We start from the raw sequence: 20,663 nt of genomic DNA on the forward strand, positions 1-20,663 counted from the left end.
ACAGCTCAAAGTATATGGCTCAGAATATTATCTATAGCCCTTCAGGAGAAACTGAGGTCCTTGAATTTGTGTAATGGCCAAACTATTATTATTTTGTCTTGCTTGACTCTTTTGCTTTGTCTCTGTATTTTCTCGCTTCTCTGATTCAGTTTTACTCTTTGGAATTCAGAGAAGATATAGTATGCTAAACTTTTCCTGCAAACAAGAGGCAGGTGGAAGACATATGGGGAGGGCGTCTCTCCTCGAAATCTGCATAGTGTCCTGCTCAGTTACAGTAATGTGTAATGATACTAATAACGGGCTCATTGGCCCTCAGTCCTGGCTCTCCTTTTCCCAAGGTAAGCACTTGAGGTATGATGAGCTACCAGACTGCTTCCAAACCGGGCTGGAAATACCAGAACTTTCTGCCCCCTCCTTGCTCAGGCATTGTCCCCTTTATGCCTGCACTATTCAGTAAAGCTCCCTCTAGTGTCCTATCCTCTAGGAGAAGGACATGGCAACCCACTCCAGTGTTCTTGCCTGGAGAATCCCAGGGACGGGGGAGCCTGGTGGGCTGCCGTCTCCGGGGTGGCACAGAGTCAGACACGACTGAAGCGACTTAGCAGGAGTGTCCTGTCCTGGCTCATTCTTTCTCTCTAGCTCACAGGCTTCCACTGAGGGTGAAATCCTGTATGTATTTGGTCTCTACAAAAGGGTTTTATACTTTCTGGATAGGCTCAAGAAAAGTTATATTTTTTGTATATTTTTGTGTTTGTCTCATTGTTTGGCTGAGAGTGATTCCTTACAAGTTCCTACATCCTAATCCAAAGGAGAATTTTCAAACAATTTAAGAATACAAATAGAAAACTTGACACAGTTAACCAAAACTGGAGTTCTAATAATGAATTTAATAATATATAATATATATGAATTTCATAATAAATTCCCAAAGTTGAAATGACAGAACATGTTGTTTCTCCATAGAAATGGGAGGTTATAGATCTATTAAAAGTAACGAGAAAATCACCATCTGCCTCTGAGTTAAATAATAACTTACAGAAACACAGAACACCAATGGGCTAAGAGGAAAACACAGTGGAAATTAGATTATATTAACAATACCATTAATATTAATATTAATAGTGAAACACTGCAAAGACAAGGTCATCTTAGTTTTCTTTTTTTTTTTTTTTACTGCTCACCATTTTCTCTTAACTTAATGCAAAGGTCAAAAGACACGTCCCTCTTCCAGCTGTGGATTCATATCATCAAATAACCATGTTTGAAAACAAACCTCAAGGAAGCACACCCAGGTTTATCCCAGGTCACCTCCCCACACATTTTGGGACAATGCCTGTGGCTCACAGGCTGTAGGACCCTCATTGGCTGTTCCACTGGACACTGGTGCTTGAGCTACTCTCATTGGGCACTCTTGTTATCCTACGATACATAATTGTGGGTCACAAAACTTTTCTTTTAAATGTGGTGAGAAATAGTAGGTAAAAAATTAGAATTTGGTAAGTCTGAACATACCAATAATGGAGTATGGAATACTAACTTCATAATTCAGAGATCTGGAGAAGTAAACTGATATTTTTGTACTATTTTTGGTTTCTCACTTATGTATCTTAAATAATTCTGAATATGGGGTATGTTGAAACAAATTTAATTGTGGTAACTTTGACTTTTCTTATCAGTTTCTTCACTTTACTTTTTTGTCATTTCCCACATAAAATATTCTGGATTACTGTACCCTATTTCTTAGACACTTACAGAATAAAAGAGTAAATAAAATGTTTACAAAACTGATAATGACCCTAGAGATCACCAGAAAGGCTGAAACAGGAATTATTTCTTGAACTTTTAAATTCAGCTATTTCTGCAACATATTTCAGTTTATGCTTATGTTTTACAATGAATTCTGTAATACAGACAATGTCGAAAAAAGTTTGAATGGGGTATGCTTGTCGACTTAATACTATTTTCCTAAGGTGGGAATTGATAGTTTGTTATTTAAGCTGTAAAGTCCTTGCTCTAATTTGTATTTTCAAGCTAACACTGTTAGATCATGTTTACACTTTAGGTGTCTGTTTTCCTCAATCACCCTCTAAAGTGAAAAACAACATATTCTCATTTCCCCTCCAGGCCTTTACCATCGAACCCCATTTTCCCTCCCTCCCTCCTTCCTAGAGGTCATGTGTGTCACTCACCCTTGCATTTCTGCTTCATGGCCCATATGGTGCAGTTGTAACACTCGTTTATTAATGCCTGTATTTGATTATTGGATTCACTAAATGTAAAATACACCTAACACAATAAAAATCATCCTAGTTCATTCACAGGAATTCATACATAATATATCTTTCTGACCAGCGTGCGAGAAAAGTTCTGAAAGACATTTGTATATCATATGGCCAGACACTGAGATACTGAAGCAGCAAACAATGAACACAACAGAAATTATGTCATTTTGGAAAACACTAATTTTTTAATTAATTTATTTTTTATTGAAAGATAAACAGTATTTTTCTTATGGGTCCACAGTTCTGTTTTGAATCTTGATGGCTCTGCAGTGAGCTTTTCACTTCCAAAACTGTATCCTCGTTGTATAAGACCATGCCAAGGTCCCATCCAGAGAAATTTAATTGCAGGTGATTTGGTGGAAGTTTTTCGTGATAATCCTTGGGAACCATATCACTTTTTCTAATTCTTTCTTAAGATTTTTCTAGAGGATTTCCCTGGTTTTCCAGTGGCTGAGACTCTGCACTCCCAAGGAGGGGTCCCAATTTCAATCCTGGGTTGGGGACCTAGATTGTGCATGCCACAACGAAGAACTGCTGCAGTGAAATAAATGAATAAAAAATGATTTTCTAATATTCCACAAACATAATGAATAATAACCCTGATAAGGGGACTCATTTAATATAAATCTGTACTCCAATGATCCCAAGGAGATCTGAAGTGTGTAGCTGTAGGCCTAGAAACACTAGATGCAGTATTCACTTGCTGATGGGAGGAGCCTTGGCCTCGGGGTGTCCTGAAGCTGGTGTCAGCCCATAGGTAGGTCGGGCCAAATTCTAGGGCCAATGACTGAGCAGCCCAAAGTATCCCTGGGGTCCTGGGGATGGCACCAGCCATGAACTGAGAATTTCCAGGTGTATCACCTGGATTTAGAAAAGGCAGAGGAACCAGAGATCAAATTGCCAACATCTATCGGATAATAGAAAAAGTGAAAGTGTTAGTCGCTCAGTCATGGGTAACTCTTTCTGCCTCCATAGACTGTAGCCACCAGGCTCCTCTATCCACTGGAGTTTCCAGGCAAGAACACTGGAGTAGGTTGCCATTTCCTTCTCCAGGGAATCTTCCCAATTGAGGGATCAAACCCAAATCTCCCACACTGCAGACAAATTCTTTACCATCTGAGCCATCAAGAAGATAGAAAAAGCAAGGGAATTAAAAAAAAAAAAAAAAAAAAGCTTCTATTTCTGTATCATTGACTACACTAAAGCCTTTGAATGTGTGGATCACAATAAAGTGTGGAAAATTCTTAAAGTGATGAGAATACCAGACCACCTTAACTGCCTCCTGAGAAATCTGTATACAGGTTCAAGAAGCAACAGTTAGAACTGGACATGGAACAATGGACTGGTTCAAAGTTGGAAAAGAGTAAGTCAAGGCTGTATAGTGTCACCATGATTTTCTAATTTCTGTGCAGAATACATCAGGTGAAATGCCAGGCTAGATGAATCACAGACTGGAATCAAGATTGCCAGGAAAAATAACAATAAAAACAGATATGCATATGACATTACTCTAATGGCAGAAAGTGATGAAGAAGTAAAGAGCCTCTTGGTGAAGGTGAAAGAAGAGACTGGAAAAGCTGGCTTAAAACTCAGCATTCAAAAATCTAAGACTGTGGCATCTTGTCCCATCACTGTGGCAAATAGATGGGAAAACAATGAAAACCGTGAGAGGCTTTATTTTCTTGGGCTCCAAAATCACTGTGAACAGTGACTGCAGCCATGAAATTAAAAGATGCTTGCTCCTTGGAAGAAAAGCTTTAACAAACCTATACAGCACATTAAAAAGCAGAGGTGTCACTTTGTCAACAAAGGTCAGTCTTGTCAAAACTATGCTTTCTCCAGTAGTCATGTACAGATGTTAGATTTGGACCATAAAGAAGGCTGAGCACCAAAGAATTGATGCTTTTGAACTGTGCTGCTGGAGAAAACACTTGAGAGTCCTTTAGACTGTAAGATTAAGCCAGTCATTCCTAAAGGGAATCAACACTGAATGTTCATTAGAAGGACTGGTGCTGAAGCTGAAGACCCAATGCTTTGGCCACCTGATCCGAAGAGCCAAGTCATGGGTAAAGACCCTGAGCTGGGAAAGAGAGAAGGCAAAAGGAGAAGGAAGTCACAAAGGATGGAGATGGTTAGTTAGCGTCACCGACTCAATGGACATGAATTTGAGCAAAATCTAGGAGATAGTAGAGGACAGAGGAGCCTACCATGCTATAGACCGTGGGGTCAAAAAGAATCAGATTTGACTTAGCAACTGAACAACTCTAAGCCCTGTGATTGTGTCACCTCAATGTCATTTCAGCAAAAGTTTTGCTTAGGAAAGTTTATGCTATTGCAGAGACCATAGTTTTCACTTCCTGTAAACCCAGTGATTATTTCAGAATGTCATCTCTTAGAAGGGAGTGGTAAGGTACTCAAGGTTGCAAAAAGCAACAGCATAATACCCTTTAGTTATAAAATATATGAATATTAATAGACCACACTCCGGATGCTTAGGCACTTAAATGCTAACATGTCTAATTGGTAGGATTATAGGTGATTGGTTCTTATAAATAATTTCAAGTGATAAATGTGTCATTTTAGGGCAGCCATCTGGACTCATCTGTTTATTTGTTTTGTTGATTATATTAGTCAGCTAGGCTTGCCATAACAAAATACTGTAGACTAGATGGCATAAACAGAAGTTCATTTTCTCACAGTTCTGGAGGATGGAAATCTGAGAATGAAGTAGTAGTGTCAGTTTCTGGTGAAAGTTCTCTTTCTGTCTTGCTAGTGGTCATCTTCTTGTTGGGTCCTCACATGTAGGGGAAAGATCTGGTATCTCTCCTCTTCCATATGGCCACAGTCCTATCCAATTATGCCCCTGCTCCCATCTCAATTAATTACCTAAATACCCTATCTCCAGCTCCAGTCACACTTGGGGTTAGGGCTTCAACATATTAATTTTTTGGAGGGGAGCCAATTCGGTTCATAGCACCTGTGCTCACCACAAACACCAAAAATACTTGGTTCATAAAACAGTGAATTCTGTTCAGGACAAGAACCAGGCCAGAAGTTCTGTGCTGCAGCTCGTTACCAGGTATTAGATATCTGAGCTGATGCCCAATGAAAGAAGTGATGTGCTTAGCAAAGCGGGTGTTAGCAAGAGCCTCTTGCCTCTCCCCATCCAACCCCAGCCTTTCACGTCCCCTGGCTTTAGCTGAAAAGCACTTTCCAAGAAGCAAGAAGAGTCCCCCTAAAATTCTAGCCCTTACACACCTTAGAAGATCAAATCAGACCCTTTGTTTTCATTTCTTCATTTCTGAGACAAGGGGGCTAGTGCACATGACCTCTTCTCCCAAGGCTCTCTATCTCTATGATTCCAACTTCCAGGAAGAGCACTTAGTATCCATGTAGGAGGGCACACATGTTGAATAATATCCTGCAAACTGAGAAGGAATTTGACACCAAAAAAACAGAGGGAGCAATGCCATAAAGTGCAATTATGAAGTTCACTGTGGGTAACTTACATAAAGGAACAAAGGAGAGAGTGGACAGATAATCCAGAGACATTCACAGCTGCACTGCACACTGACCTCCAAAAAGGGTACAAGAGAATTCACAGGGGCCAAAGCTAAAAGTAGAATCTGATTACCAAGACAGAAGCACAGGTGCAGCGACTGGAATCGGGGTTCCTCCCCTCAGGGGTTTCCTGACCATTAGCTATCTATGTCAGCAAAATCCATTCTTGCAGGTTTCGTATCAGATGAAGGCAAGGGCAAAAGTTGACAGGGTACTCATCTGGCTTGGACTCACTTCTTGTAAATTAGGCTAAAGCTCAATCATGTGAAAAGAGGGGAGCTTAGGACTGTGCGAATTAAGATGGAATTGACAAAATGGAGTTGATGTGGTTCAGCCACACAATCCCCAAGTCAGGACCCACGTGATCTGGACAGAAGCGGCCTCTCCCGTGTGCCAAATCTGCTACAATAGCTTTCCTGCACTCATTTTATTTTGCTGAAAAGTACCCTTGTGTACTTTCATTCCTTAGAAGACCACCAGAAATGAACCACAGGAGCCCATACTAAACCTATTGGTCGTATTTATTATTTTACTGCTTCATTAGAAATGAAAAAAAAAAAATTGTGAGAAGGGGCGAAACCATGGAACCTAAGGATTATGAAGCAATGGAGGGAATCATTGTAGAAAGTTAAAAGCAGCTTATCTTATGGGAGTTCAAAGACTAGACACAAAGATCATCAATTGTGAGATTATTGACAGCATCTGCCTGCTGGAATTTATGCACCAATGGAACTGTCAAGATGCGGGGACTTTGGCTACCCCTGACCTCTTAGCCAGGGGCTATGGGTGAAAAGACATCAGAAGATACCTAAAATCTCTACAAAGATTTGCCAAAAGCAAAACACTCAAGCAATGCTGGAATTTGCTCTTGCAAGGAGGTCCCCATTTTGCATTTCAGCACACTCTTTCTCCTGCTGAATAGCTGGGGGAAAAAACAAATACACACACACACACACACACACACACACACACACACACAAATTATTATGAGGATATTTCCCCAAGATTAAGTTCAATTTCTTCCAAAAGAGCTCATTGCCAAATCACTGGAGTCTGCCATAAGAAAGAAAGTGTTAGTTGCTCAGCCATCTTCAACTCTGCAATCCCATGACCTGTAGCTCTCCAGGCTCTTCTGTCCATGGGATTTCCCAGGCAAGAATACTGGAGTGAATTGCCATTTCCTTCTCCAGGGGACGTTCCCAAACCAGGGATCGAACCTGAGTCTCCCCATTGCAGGCGGATTCTTTACTGTCTGAGCCACCGGGGAGGCTGCCATACCTTCTTTAAATTTAGAATGCCAAGGCACTAACCACAAATCCTCAGTGAGGTATGTGTGTGTGCAATGTAATGAACAAAACGTTTGTTAGACTCAACTGTAGTTTTTTTTTTTTTTTTCCCCATTTGAGAGGTAGATATATGCTATTTTCATTTTTTCCACAGGTTGCTCTGAGACTGTGGGACAACCGAAGCATTTTCTTCAGAATTATCTATCACTATACAATTAGAAAGGAATGCCTTTTCAGACAATCTTGACTAACTTTGAAACTTTCAGATAAAACTATATGACAAAACGTTTCTCTTGGCTTGGAGTTTCTCCAGCAGGCTATAAGTGAGGAGGGCCAAACTGATCCCCTGATCCCTGGGAAACTTGAGTATACCCAGTATCTAAACTGATTATCTCACCTTATCCTGTCGTTAGGTAGAGAAGGCCAAAGCCATAGTTTGCATGGCTCGTTAGGGATGAGATAAAAGACCCAAAACACTAGATGCAGAAAAATGACAAATAGCCAAAATTGGACAAAACTCTTATAGTTCTAATGTTATGTCCAATATTTTGAGATTGGTTTTAATGTGATTCTTAGTAATATTCCAACAAAAAATCAGTTTTTATATTCCCTCATTACTACTAAGGCCTATATTTTAAAATTAATTAATTTATTTTAACTGGAGGCTAATTACTTTACAATATTGTAGTAGTTTTTGCCATACATCGACATGAATCAGCCATGAGTGTACATGTGTTCCCCATCCTGAACGCCCCCTCCCACCTCCCTTCCCATCTCATCCCAATAGCAGCCATTCTAACCAGCATGAGATGGTACCTCATTGTGGTTTTGATTTGCATTTTCTGATAATGAGTGATGTTGAGCATCTTTTCATGTGTTTGTTAGCCATCTGTATGTCTTCTTTGGAGAAATGTCTGCTTAGTTATCTGGCCCATTTTTTGATTGGGTCGTTAATTTTTCTGGTATTGAGCTGCATGGGCTGCTTGTATATTTTTCAGATTAATTCTTTGTCAGTTGCTTCATTTGCTATTATCTTCTCCCATTCTGAAGGCTGTCTTTTCATCTTGCTTATAGTTTCCTTCATTGTGCAAAAGCTTTTAAGTTTAACTAGGCCCCATTTGTTTATTTTTACTTTTATTTCCATTATTCTGGGAGGTGCATCATAGAGGATCCTTCTGTGATTTACGTCAGAGAGTGTTTTGCCTATGTTTTCCTCTAGGAGTTTTATAGTTTCTGGTCTTACATTTAGATCTTTAATCCATTTTGAGTTTATTATTATTTTCTTTTTCTTTTTTAATATAAATTTATTTATTTTAATTGAAGGCTAATTACTTTACAATATTCTATTGGTTTTGCCATACATCAACATGAATCTGCCACGGGTATACACGTGTTCCCCATCCTGAACCCCCCTCCCACCTCCCTTCCCATACCATCCCTCTGGGTCATCCCAGTGCACCAGCCCCGAGCATTCTGTACCATGCATCAAACCTGGACTGGCGATTCGTTTCACATATGATATATACATGTTTCAATGCCATTCTCCCAAATCATCCCACCCTCGCCCTCTCCCACAGAGTCCAAAAGACTGTTCTATACATCTGTGTCCCTTTTGCTGCCTTGCATACAGGGTTATCGTTACCATCTTTCTAAATTCCGTATATATGCGTTAGTATACTGTATTGGTGTTTTTCTTTCTGCCTTACTTCACTCTGTATAATCGGCTCCAGTTTCATCCACTTCATTAGAACTGATTCAAATATATTCTTTTTAATGGCTGAGTAATACTCCATTGTGTATATGTACCACAGCTTTATTATCCATTCGTCTGCTGATGGACATCTAGGTTGCTTCCATGTCCTGGCTATTATAAACAGTGCTTAGATGAACACTGGGGTGCACGTGTCTCTTTCAATTCTGGTTTCCTCAGTGTGTATGCCCAGCAGTGGGAGTTTATCTTTTGTATGGTGTTAGAAAGTGTTCTAGTTTCATTCTTTTACAGGTGATTGACCAGTTTTCCCAGCATCACTTGTTAAAGAGATTATCTTTTCTCCATTGTATATTCTTGCCTCCTTTGTCAAAGATAACGTGTCCATAGGTGCATGGATTTATCTCTGGGCTTTCTATTTTGTTCCATTGATCTATATTTCTGTCTTTGTGCCAGTACCATACTGTCTTGATGACTGTGGCTTTGTAGTATATCCTGGAGTCAGGCAGGTTGATTCCTCCAGGTCCACTCTTCTTTCTCAAGATTGCTTTGGCTATTCGAGGTTTTTTGTATTTCCATACAAATTGTGAAATTATTTGTTCTAGTTCTGTGAAAATACCATTTTTATAGAATAATACCATAGAAAATAGAAAAATATCATTTTCTCAAATAGTAACTTGATAGGGTTTTCACTGAATCTATAGATTGCTTTGGGTAGTATGCGCATTTTCACTATTCTCCTGATCCATGAACATGGTATATTTCTCCATCTATTTGAGTCCTCTTTGATTTCTTTCATCAGTGTGTGATAGTTTTCTATATATAGGTCTTTCACTTCCTTAGGTAGATTTATTTCTAAGTATTTTATTCTTTTCATTGCAATGGTTAATTGAATTGTTTCTCTAATTTCTCTTTGTTTTCTCATTGTTAGTGTATAGGAATGCAGGCCTATTTTGCAACCACTACTTATATAATCTAAGTAAAAAGGCAACTATTTGCTATTTTCTGATGACTCTTCTAAGATCTTAGAAGACATGACTCTTCTAAGATCTGTTGCTGTTTGCCTTTTGAAAATCAGCAGGTAAAATACATATTGACATTAAATATGACAATTTTGACTCTTACTCCTTAGTATGATAATAGTTCTACCAGGGCAGTTTTTTAAATATTTCTTTTCTATCTTTTGGTCAACATGAGTGATAAGTCAGACTTGTCTGAAGTAGAGAAGTCTGACAGGCCCAAACTGAAGAAAACTAATACCAAAAAAAAAAAAGCCTTCTTCCCTCAAAGGTAAGTAAGTCATGCGGAGTTTCTATTTGAGACAAACAATGGTGAAAATTAATAGGTTTGGTGAATACATGCTTCTAGTAATTTTTCCCACAAAGTAAACAATAGGGTACCAATTATTTACTGTAACAATTATTTAATGTTCAATTAACTCTTTGTGACCACATGGACACCAGGCTCCGCCGTCCATGGGATTTTCTAGGCAAGAGTACTGGAGTGGGTTGCCCTTTCCTTCGCCATGGAATCTTCCCGACCCAGGGATCGAACCCAGGTCTCCCGCATTGTAGACAGACACTTGACCGTCAGAGCCACCAGGGGAGTTTGGCTGACTGGGGGTTAAACGTCGGGGAGGGGCGCATCAGGAGTTGGGAAGTGGGACGTCCAGTATCACGTGACATGGGCTGCCATAGTAACACGCCTCCCTGCCTTGCATCCAATCAGATATGGACAGTGTCTGTGACGTCAGGGAAAGCAGGGCCTATACATTCAGCCAACGGCCTTCAACCCCCTCGCTGTTCTTCTGCGCTGAGCTATGGAGAATGGCGGCTCTGTCGTGTCCCAACCATCCCCTGACGGCTATGAGGAAGACGTGATCACCAAAGAAACTGGCACCTCCGAAACTGAGCCCTCTGAAACGGAGATGGCGAAAGCGGAGACCTCCAAACCAGAGCCGTGTGATGCGGAACCAAAAAAGGCAAAGCAGAAGACAGCTAATGGCCGCCGTCGCCGTCGCCGGCACCGCCATAACGACAATTTCTCACGTTTTGCTACCTATTTCCCTAGGGTGCTGAGGCAAATACATAAAGGCATGAGTCTTTCCCGCGACTCCGTGAACATCCTGGATTCGTTTGTGAAAGATATGTTTGAGCGGATAGCCGAAGAGGCCGGGCGCCTGGCCCGCAACAACAAGCGCCGCACCATCACGCACGAAGACATCGAGGCAGCTGTGCGTCTTCTGTTGCCTGGGGACCTCTGCAAGTATGCCATAAACGTGGCCACCAAGTCGCTCATCGGATACCACACCTGCAGATGAACTGCCTCAGGACTGTCTGACCATCGCAAACCAGACTTAAGGGTTCTCCCCTTAGGCCCTACATTTAATCTTTAAAACATTTCTACCCCAAAGAAAACATTAAAAACCTCGTTAACTTTGCTTCAATATGTGTCGGTTGTGTCATTTGTTCCATGGAAAATCGTGTACTTTTCGCAACTCGTCACTTTCGTAAGTGGTTATTTCTGTTCATGGTTTCTCAGTAATTTTAGGGATCTTTATGGTCAAAATTCTTTCCCTACAAGTTTCGTTGGCCTTTTCCATTTGCATTCTCCCGTCTATATTTAGGTATCACCCAGAGATTTTTATATGGGGTATGCTATGCTATGCTATGCTATGCCAAGTCACTTCAGTCGTGTCCGACTCTGTGCGACCCCATAGACGGCAGCCCACCAGGCTCCCCCGTCCCTGGGATTCTCCAGGCAAGAACGCTGGAGTGGGTTGCCATTTTCTTCTCCAATACACGAAAGTGAGAAGTGAAAGTGAAGTCGCTCAGTCGTGTCCGACTCTTAGCGGTATGAGGTATAGCAACCGATAAAAAACAGTGTGGTCTTCCCGGGTGGCTCAGCAGTAAAGAATCCGCCTGCAATGCAAGAGTCGCAGGAGGGGCAGGTTCCATCCCTGGGTCATAAAGATCCCCGGGAGGAGGGCATGGCAACCCTCTCCAGTATTCTTTCCTGGCGAATCCCCATGGCGAGAGGAGCCTGGTGGGCTACAGTCCATAGGGTCTGCAAAGAGTCGAGCCCCACTGAAGCAAGGTAGCACGCAGGCACACAAAGAGCAGTGTGTGTGTGTATGTGTGCTCAGTCACTCAGTCACCTCCGACTCTTTCTGACCCCATGGACAGGAGCCCACCAGGCTCCTATCTCCTCGAAAATTTCCAAGCAAGAATACTGAACTGGGTTGTCATTTGCTACTCCAGGGGATCTTTCTGACCGAGGGATAGAAGCTGTGTCTCTTTCGTCTCCTGCATTGGCAGTCAGATTCTTTACCACTGCACCAGCAGTAGCAGATGTAAAAATCACATTTACCCATTCTATTCCTTCAATCCCAATTCACTTCCATGTGTAAAATAGGACTCAAACACAGTGTTAAATAAGAAAATTCTAAATTTCTGGAATCAAACACCATATCTTCTGAAATTACCTTATCCAGATTTCTCTGACCCTATTTTTTGTTTGCAACCTAGAACATTTTGCTTTAAAAAAAAAAAAAAACCCTGACTGAATTGCAAACTTGCAGGGATGATGGGATAGTCCAGTGACAGTGAACGTAGCCACAGTCTCCACAGTAGCAGCCAATGAGGGACTGGTAGCCCATGAGATAAAGCAATTGGCCAAACGTATGGTAGAGTGAGGAGGGCTGAACAAATAACAACCTTCCTGTGACACTCAGCCTAGAGATGGAGCGGGAGCGTGGGGTGATAGTTTCCCTGATGTTTTTCCATTCAAGCACCTGCTGTTAACCATGGCGATTTAAGTACAGGCATCCATTTCTTGGGGCTTCGCAGGTGGTGCTAGTGGTAAAGAACCTGCCTTCTTATGTGGGAAACGTAAGAGCCATGGATTCAACCCCTGGATTGGGAAGATGCCCCGGAGAAAGGCATGGCAACCCACTCCAGTATTCTTACTGGAAAGTCCCATGGACAGAGGAGCCTAGCGGGTTACAATCCATAGGGTCTCAAAGAGTCAGACACGACTGAAGCGGCTTAGCATGCGCACATCCATTTCTTGGGTCTTCCCAGGTGGTGCCAGGTAGTAAAGAACCTGCCTGCAATGCGGGAGACACAGGAGACCCAGGTTCTGTCCCTAGATGGAGAAGGTTCCCTGGAGGAGGGCATGGAAACCCACTCCAGTATTCTTTCCTGGATAATTCCCAGGGACAGAGGAGCCTGGTGGGCCACAGTTCATAGGGTCACAAAGAGTGGGACACAACTGAAGAGACTTAGCGCACATGCATGCATCCATTTCTTGTTGTGGGACATGTCTCTAGCTCCTTGCATCAAAATAAGGAGGAGGACGATGTTCAGCAATAAGAGAAATAAGATGACTCCTTCTTCTACCTCACGTATTTGACTGCTATTGCTTATGATAGTATTTACTGAATGTAATGTCCATGTGTTTTCTTCTTGGTGCATTGACATTTTTATTTCTATAAGTTTATTGCTGAATTTCAAAGTAGTTGGTGATTTCCCTATTCCTTTTATTTTTGTTTATTTTGAGATACTTTTTATTTTTTAATTAATTAATTTTTATTGAAGGATTATTGCTTTACAGAATTTTGCTGTTTTGGTCAAACCTCAACATGAAACAGCCTAGGGTATACATATATCCCCTCCCTTTTGGAACTCCCTGCCATCTCCCTCCGCATCCCACCCCTCTAGATTGATACAGAGCCCCTGTTTGAGTTTCCTGAGCCATACAGCAAATTCCCATTGGCTATCTATTTTACATATGGTAATGTAAATTTCCATGTTACTCTTTCCATGCATCTCACCCTCTCCTCCCCTTCCCCCTATCCATAATTCTATTCTCCTATTTCTTTTTTAAAAGATTGATTTCAAGCTTACTACATCCTTGGAGAGAGAGAAAGCACTCTGTGATTTCAGTCCTTTTTAATTTACAATGGTTTTCATTAGAACTTAATATTTCATTATATTTTAAATTATTCATTTTGAACTTTAAGCAACAAGGATATGCTGTACAGCACAGAGTAATATACCAATTATCTATTAATAAGTGTAAACAGAGTATAATATATAAAACAACTTCCAATTTGCCTTGATTCATGGACCTAACATTCCAGGTTCCTATGCAATATTGCTCTTTATAGCATCGGACTTTCCTTCCAGCTCAGAAGGAAAAAGTGCCCCCACAAATGCATCCATAGTCTGCTGTGATCCACATAGTCAAAGACTTCGGCATAGTCAATAAATAAAGCAGAAGTAGATTTTTTTCTGGACCTCTCTTACTTTTTTTTTTTTTTTTTTTGGTCATTCCAAAGTCAGTTTATCTGAAAATGACAAATTATATGAAGTCTATGTTAATCTTTAACTAAATGTTCTTAAAACTTCCTAAGCTCAAATGATATGTCACAAAATAGTGTCAAAAACATGAAGATATAAATAAATTAAAACATTTGGATTATACTGTCAGTTTTAATTTTAATAAAATAGATAATTTCCTACTACATAGAGAGCAAGTCCATCCACTCATTGATAAAATTTTAGAAATATTTCCTATAAAAAGTTTAGTAGTTGATTGGGAATGAATCCGTTAGAACATGATGTCTATAGGTACAGTGTTCCCATCCTCACCCCCATTCTTACTAATTTTGAGAAAATTTAAAAATACAGAAAAGTACAAAAAATAAGACAAGATATCCATATACCACAATCCAGAATTAACCAGTATCTCAATATATTTTCTGCAGTCTTTTTTTTAAGAGAAATTGATGTTTATATATAAAACTGAAGTCTCCCTCTAACAGCCCCCTCCCCCACACGCATTCCCTTCCCTTCTCCACTCTTCACAGGCAACCACTATCAAGAGTTTGATCTGTATACTTCCAACCCATTTCAAAAACACTTAAAAAACATACATACATATATGTATCCATTACCAATATATAGCACTGAAATTCTGTGAGGAAGTTTTAATTCAAATTTACAAAAATGTCATCGTATTATGTCATTCTGCAACTTTCTTTCCCCCTCAACATGACTTTTGAGATCTTTCTAATACATATAGATCTCATTTATTACACTTTACAGATATACAGTATTCCATCGTTAAGTATTTTCCATTTTGTTCCTGATGGGAATTTGTTCCCAATTAATGAGTACTACAAATCATGCCACAGTAAATAGTCTGGTACATACTTTCCTGAGCATACAAACTCAGAGTAGAATTGCTAGATATTTTTCAATTTGCCATAAGGAATGTTTCCCATTCCCAAGGTCATAACCATTTTACTATATAGCTTTCTCATACTTCTGCTTTTAACTCAATCCCTTTATCTTTGTGTATAGTTCATGTTCTATCCCCCCACCCCCCCCCCAACCTTGGAGAACAAATTACCTCCAAAGCACTTTTTAAAATAGTCCCATTAGCTTCTCAGCTCCTGATGCCTTTTCTATATTATAAATTCTAATAAATGCATAGGTTTTTGCAGAATCTCTTCTGTTCTGCTAAATCAATACCATAGAAGTCTCTTTCTAATGCTTATAGCTTTGTTTTTATTACACTGGTGAAGATCTCCAGATTCATGCAGATGGCAATCATAAAAATGTTTTCCACTCCCAATTTTAGTGGAAATGCATCTTAAGTTTTCAGTATTACCTTTGCAGTATGGTTTTTATTGGATACAGGACTTCAATCATACAAATGTCTTTCTCTTCAAGATGAATTCTCTGGTGTCCTTTAAGTTTTTAGCTTTTGCTTCCCTCATTTGTGATGCCTTCCTTCATTATTTCTGATGTGTTGTAAGGTGTAAATTCTTGATGAACACCTTTCATGATATCCACAGGGTTTTAATGGGTATGAATTTTCTGGTGTCTAATGTGGTGTGACTTCTGGCTGAAAGCTTTCCCACATTCACTACACTGATAAGGCTTCTTACCTGTGTGTATTCTCAAATGTAGAGCAAGGGTTGAGAACTGTGAGAAAGCTTTCCCACACTCATTACAACCATAGGGTTTCTCACCTGTGTGGCTTCTCACATGTACAGTAAGAGATGAACTTTGAGAGAAGGCTTTTCCACATACATTGCATTCATACGGCTTATCACCTGAATGAATTCTCACATGTACAATAAGTGATGTTCGCTGAGAGAAGGCTTTTCCACATTCATTACATTCATAAGGTTTCTCTCCAGTGTGAATATTTTGATGTTTTATGAGGTACTTCTTCTGACCAAAAGCTGTTCCACATTCATTACACTTGAAGGGTTTCTCTCCGATATGAATTTTCTCATGCTCAGTAAGGTTTGACTTGCCACTGAAGGTTTTCCCACACTCCTTACATATAAAGGGCTTCTCTCCTGTGTGAGTTCTCTGGTGTCTGATGAGGTTTGACTTCTGAATGAAAGCTTTCCCACAGTCCTTACACTCAAAAGGTTTTTCTCCAGTGTGAATTTTCTGATGGGTAAGAAGATTTTCCTTCTGGCTGAAGGATTTTCCACATTCGTTACATTCAAAAAGCTTCTCTCCAGTATGGGTGTTCTGATGTTTAATGACATACTGCTTTTGGCTGAATGCTTTTCCACATTCATTACATTCAAAAGGTTTCTCTCTATTATGAAAATGCTCATGCTCAGTAAGAGTTGATTTGTGGCTGAAGATTTTCCCACATACCTTACAGGCAAAGGGGTTTTCCCCACTACAAATTCTCTGCTGACTGAGGTGTGACATCTGAATGGAAGCTTTCCCACATTCACAAGGTTTCTTTCTTGTATGAATTTTTTGATAAATGAAAATTTACTTTTAGCTGAAGGTATTTCCACATTTCTTACATGTGCTGGGCTTCTCTGTGTATGGCCTTTCGAATACAGAGTAAGAGATAAGGTTCAAGAGAAAACTTTATCATAATCAGTACATTCAGAGCTCTCTAACTCTAAATTTTCTAAAATATTCAGTGAAGATTTATAACCTTCACTGACTTCTCTCCAGTATGAATTTTCTTCTGCTCAATGAGATGTTATCTAGGTAAAGGCTTTTCAATATTCTTTAGAAGCACAGGATTTCTCTCCAGCCTGACTTCAACATTGAATGAGGTGCAACATACAAATGAAAGTTTTCCCACATTCAGTAAATTCATAGGTTTTCTCTCCAGTATGAATGCTCTGGTATCATGTGGGATTCAAATTTTTAATGAAGGCATTTCCACACTGATTTTATACCCTTTTACAAAAAGGGTTATTATTACTACAAGGAGTAAGCTGTGGCAGATTTCCACACTATCTAAATTGATGATTCTTTCCTACACAACTAACTCTAAATTGTGTTTCAAACTCTAGGTTGAAAAAGTTGTTCCCTTAAAAGATAGTCTGATATCAGAGGAAGCACTTTTCCAATTTTCTTAGTCACTGCTTTTTTTCTGTCTGTACTTTATTGAAGCTGGATGCAACTTGTCTCCCAAGTCTTGTTGTCAGTCTATCCGTTCATCATCTTCTCAAGCTTCTTCTGAACAAACTTCCTTTCCACTTCTTTCTCCACCATCCAGAGTTCGTCTTCGTGCTTCAACAGAGGATCACATCCAGCCTGATCAGTTCACAACCTGCTACTGGGGAAATGACACAGCACTAGAATGTTAATGCTGGAGCCAAAGTTCTCTCCTAGAACTCGGCTGAGCCCTGGGGCCTCCCGGCCTTCTGAAGGATGAGGACGGTGCACAAGGAAATGACCCTCCTATTTTCGCGCCACGTGGACCCAGGGGCCGGACTCTCTCTTACTTTTTTGATGATCCAACAGATGTTGGCAATATGATCTCTTGTTCCTCTGCCTTTTCTAAATCTACCTTGGTAACGCATTCCTGACTCATAGGAAGAAAAACTGATGTTTTGAAGCAGCAACTATTAGCAACATAGACATTAAGGCGTTTTCTGAAGTCACTCTTTTCAAATGGTTCACATTTGTTTCTCAGAGAAGGCACCTGGATCTGCACAGAGTTTCCACTTCTGAATTTTTTTTCCCAGTGGATATTCCAATTTCTAATTGCTGAAACAGTAAGGTATGCACTGGATTTCATGGTTGATTTTAATGTAGCTTGCATAATAAGCTCCTTTTCCTCTTCAAAATCCTTAATTTTCAACATTACAAAATAATAATAAGAAATGAACTCCTTGAGGGGGCTTATTGCCTAAATTCTTTTTCTATTGATCTCAAAGAGAGGTCTGGAGGTGATACTGGCCCCATTCATGTTTGCAATAGTCCATTAACTCTCTCTGGAATCAAATCTTGCCCCCATTTTACTCTTCAGGAGGTGGTGCTCTGTCTGAGGTATAATAATTTGTTTTTGATCTCTGTGAAGAATGCTGCTGCTGCTGCTAAGTCGCTTCCGTCATGTCCAACTCTGTGTGACCCCATACACGGCAGCCCACCAGGCTCCCGCGTCCCTGGGATTCTCCAGGCAAGAACACTGGCTGCGAAGAATGAGCACTGAAATTTTTGAATTTTGTAGTTTATATCACTTTTATCTCATTGTTTGCATAACAGAGATATCCTCCACACATGTCATCATCCTAGTCAAAAGGGTTACTTACAGCTTATTTTAAATATTCAAATGAAATATTTCACAATAGGATGTAATAATGAGCTTCAAAGAAAATCATAATAAATTGTAAAGGATTGAAATTCCACAGATTGTTCTCTCTCAACGGATGGCATAAGCTAGAAACTTGTTTATCAAGGAAACTAATAGAAAATCAGCAACACCATTAAAATTCATCACTCCATATATAGGAAATTTACACAAATGAAATTAAAATAAAAATCTTCCTGGACCACAAAGAAAAGGGAATGGACAAGAAAAGCCGTGAACTTCGCCATGAAGCTGGCCATTCAAACATTTTGAGGTAAAAGGAGATACTGTAGGTTTTATTGCTGATAATTCTCCTCTACATTGCTGTAAGGGCCTGAAGACATGACCCGCTCTGCATTCATGTCCTTAAATCTCCATAGCTAAATATAAATAAAGAACCAAAAAGAACTGGCCAAGTACCACAGTTCCTTCCCCCTAATCTCCAGCCCTGATTTTCATAGAAAGGCTATTATCTCTTGAGCTCTGGTCACTCAACCACACTTTGAGTCAACAGCTGTGACTCACAGGCTGCCAGTCCCCGACTGGCTGTACCAGTGGAGATAGATGTTTGAAATGCCTTCCATGGACACTCCCTAATGGACACAAAATTGCAGGTCATGAAAGTTATTGTTTTAAAGATCAAAAGATTCTCTGTTAGAAGATAAGTAACTAGATACATCTGTATGAATTTTTTTCTTTTTAATTTATTATTTTATTGAAGGATAATTGCTTTCCAGAATTTTGTTGCTGTCTGTCAAACCCCAACATGAATCAGCCATGGGTTTACATATATCCTCTCCCTTTTGAACCCCGGTCCCACCTCCTTCCCCATCCCACCCCTCTAGGTTGATTGTTTGAGTTTCCTGAGCCATACAGTAAATTCCCATTGCCTATGATAGTGGAAACAGTGGCTGACTTTATTTTTCTGCACTCCAAAATCACTGCAGATGGTGACTGCGGCCGTGAAATTAAAAGACACTTGCTCCTTGGGAGGAAATTTATGACCAACCTAGACAGCATATTAAAAAGCAGAGACATTACTTTGCCAACAAACGTCCGTCTAGTCAAGGCTATGGTTTTTCCAGTGGTCATGAATGGATGTGAGAGTTGGACTGTGAAGAAAGCTGAGCACCGAAGAATTGATGCTTTTGAACTGTGGTGTTGGAGAAGACTCTTGAGAGTCCCTTGGACTCCAAGGAGATCCAACCAGTCCATTCTAAAGGACATCAGTCCTGGGTGTTCTTTGGAAGGAATGATGCTAAAGCTGAAACTCCAGTACTTTGGCCACCACATGCAAAGAGTTGACTCATTGGAAAAGACTCTGATGCTGGGAGGGATTGGGGGCAGGAGGAGAAGGGGATGACAGAGGATGAGATGGCTGGATGGCATCACCGACTCGATGGATGTGAGTTTGAATGAACTTCAGGAGTTGGTGATGGACGGGGAGGCCTGGCGTGCAGTGATTTATGGGGTTGCAAAGAGTCAGACACGACTGAGCAACTGAACTGAACTGATTCTGACCGGTAGGAGGTGATATCTCACTTTGGTTTGCATTTCTCCGATAGTGATGTTGAGTGTCTTTTCATGTGTTTGTTAGCCATCTGTATGTCTTCTTTGGAAAAATGTCTGTTTAGGTCTTTCCCCCACTTTTTGATTGCGTTATTTGTTTTCTGGCAATTAGTTGTATGATCTGCTTGTATATTTTGGAAATTAATCCTTTGTCAGTTGTTTCATTTGCTATTATTTTCTCCCATTCCATGGGTTGTCTTTTCACCTTGCTTAGAGTTTCCTTTGATTTGCAAAAGCTTTTAAGTTTGACCAGGTCCCATTTGTTTACTTATTCTTATTTCCATTACTCTAGGAGGTGGGTCATAGAGGATCTTGCTTTGCTTTATGTCATTGAGTCTCCTACCTATGTTTTCCTCTAAGATTTTTATAGTTTCCGGTCTTATATTTAGGTCTTTAAATCCATTTTGAGTTGATCTTTGCGTATGTGTGTATGTGTCTATTTCCCTTTTGATTTCTTCAGTAACCTGTTGGTTATTTAGAAACACATTTTTAAATCTCCATGTGTTGGTGTTTCTTACAGTTTTTTTCTTGTAATTGATGTCTAGTCCTATAGCGTTGTGGTCAGAGAAGATGCTTGATAAGATTTCAATCTTCTTAAATTTACTGAAGTTTGATTTGTGA

At 40.1% G+C, this 20,663-nt stretch overlaps 2 protein-coding genes across 2 annotated transcripts; one reads left to right on the top strand and one right to left on the bottom strand.

Moving 5' to 3' along the window:
- The first annotated feature begins 10,656 nt into the window (after nucleotides 1-10,656).
- On the top strand, nucleotides 10,657-11,157 carry LOC109555097 (histone H2B 1/2-like). The gene has a single exon (XM_070785039.1). It carries the CDS (start codon nucleotides 10,657-10,659, stop codon nucleotides 11,155-11,157), a length of 501 nt encoding a protein of 166 aa, XP_070641140.1.
- A 3,161-nt stretch (nucleotides 11,158-14,318) lies between these two features.
- Nucleotides 14,319-17,610, bottom strand: LOC139176016 (zinc finger protein OZF). Its single transcript, XM_019956175.2, has one exon. The coding sequence runs from the start codon at nucleotides 16,583-16,585 to the stop codon at nucleotides 15,707-15,709; it is 879 nt and encodes a 292-aa protein (XP_019811734.1). The 5' UTR covers nucleotides 16,586-17,610; the 3' UTR covers nucleotides 14,319-15,706.
- Nucleotides 17,611-20,663: the final 3,053 nt, after the last annotated feature.

This window comes from Bos indicus, chromosome X, assembly GCF_029378745.1.
Source record: "Bos indicus isolate NIAB-ARS_2022 breed Sahiwal x Tharparkar chromosome X, NIAB-ARS_B.indTharparkar_mat_pri_1.0, whole genome shotgun sequence".
Lineage (NCBI taxonomy): Eukaryota > Metazoa > Chordata > Mammalia > Artiodactyla > Bovidae > Bos > Bos indicus.

Bases quoted from the DNA above. Each gene is read 5' to 3' on its own strand.
- LOC109555097 (XM_070785039.1), top strand. From the start codon at position 10,657: ATGGAGAATGGCGGCTCTGTCGTGTCCCAACCATCCCCTGACGGCTAT.
- LOC139176016 (XM_019956175.2), bottom strand. From the start codon at position 16,585: ATGTCACACCTCAGTCAGCAGAGAATTTGTAGTGGGGAAAACCCCTTT.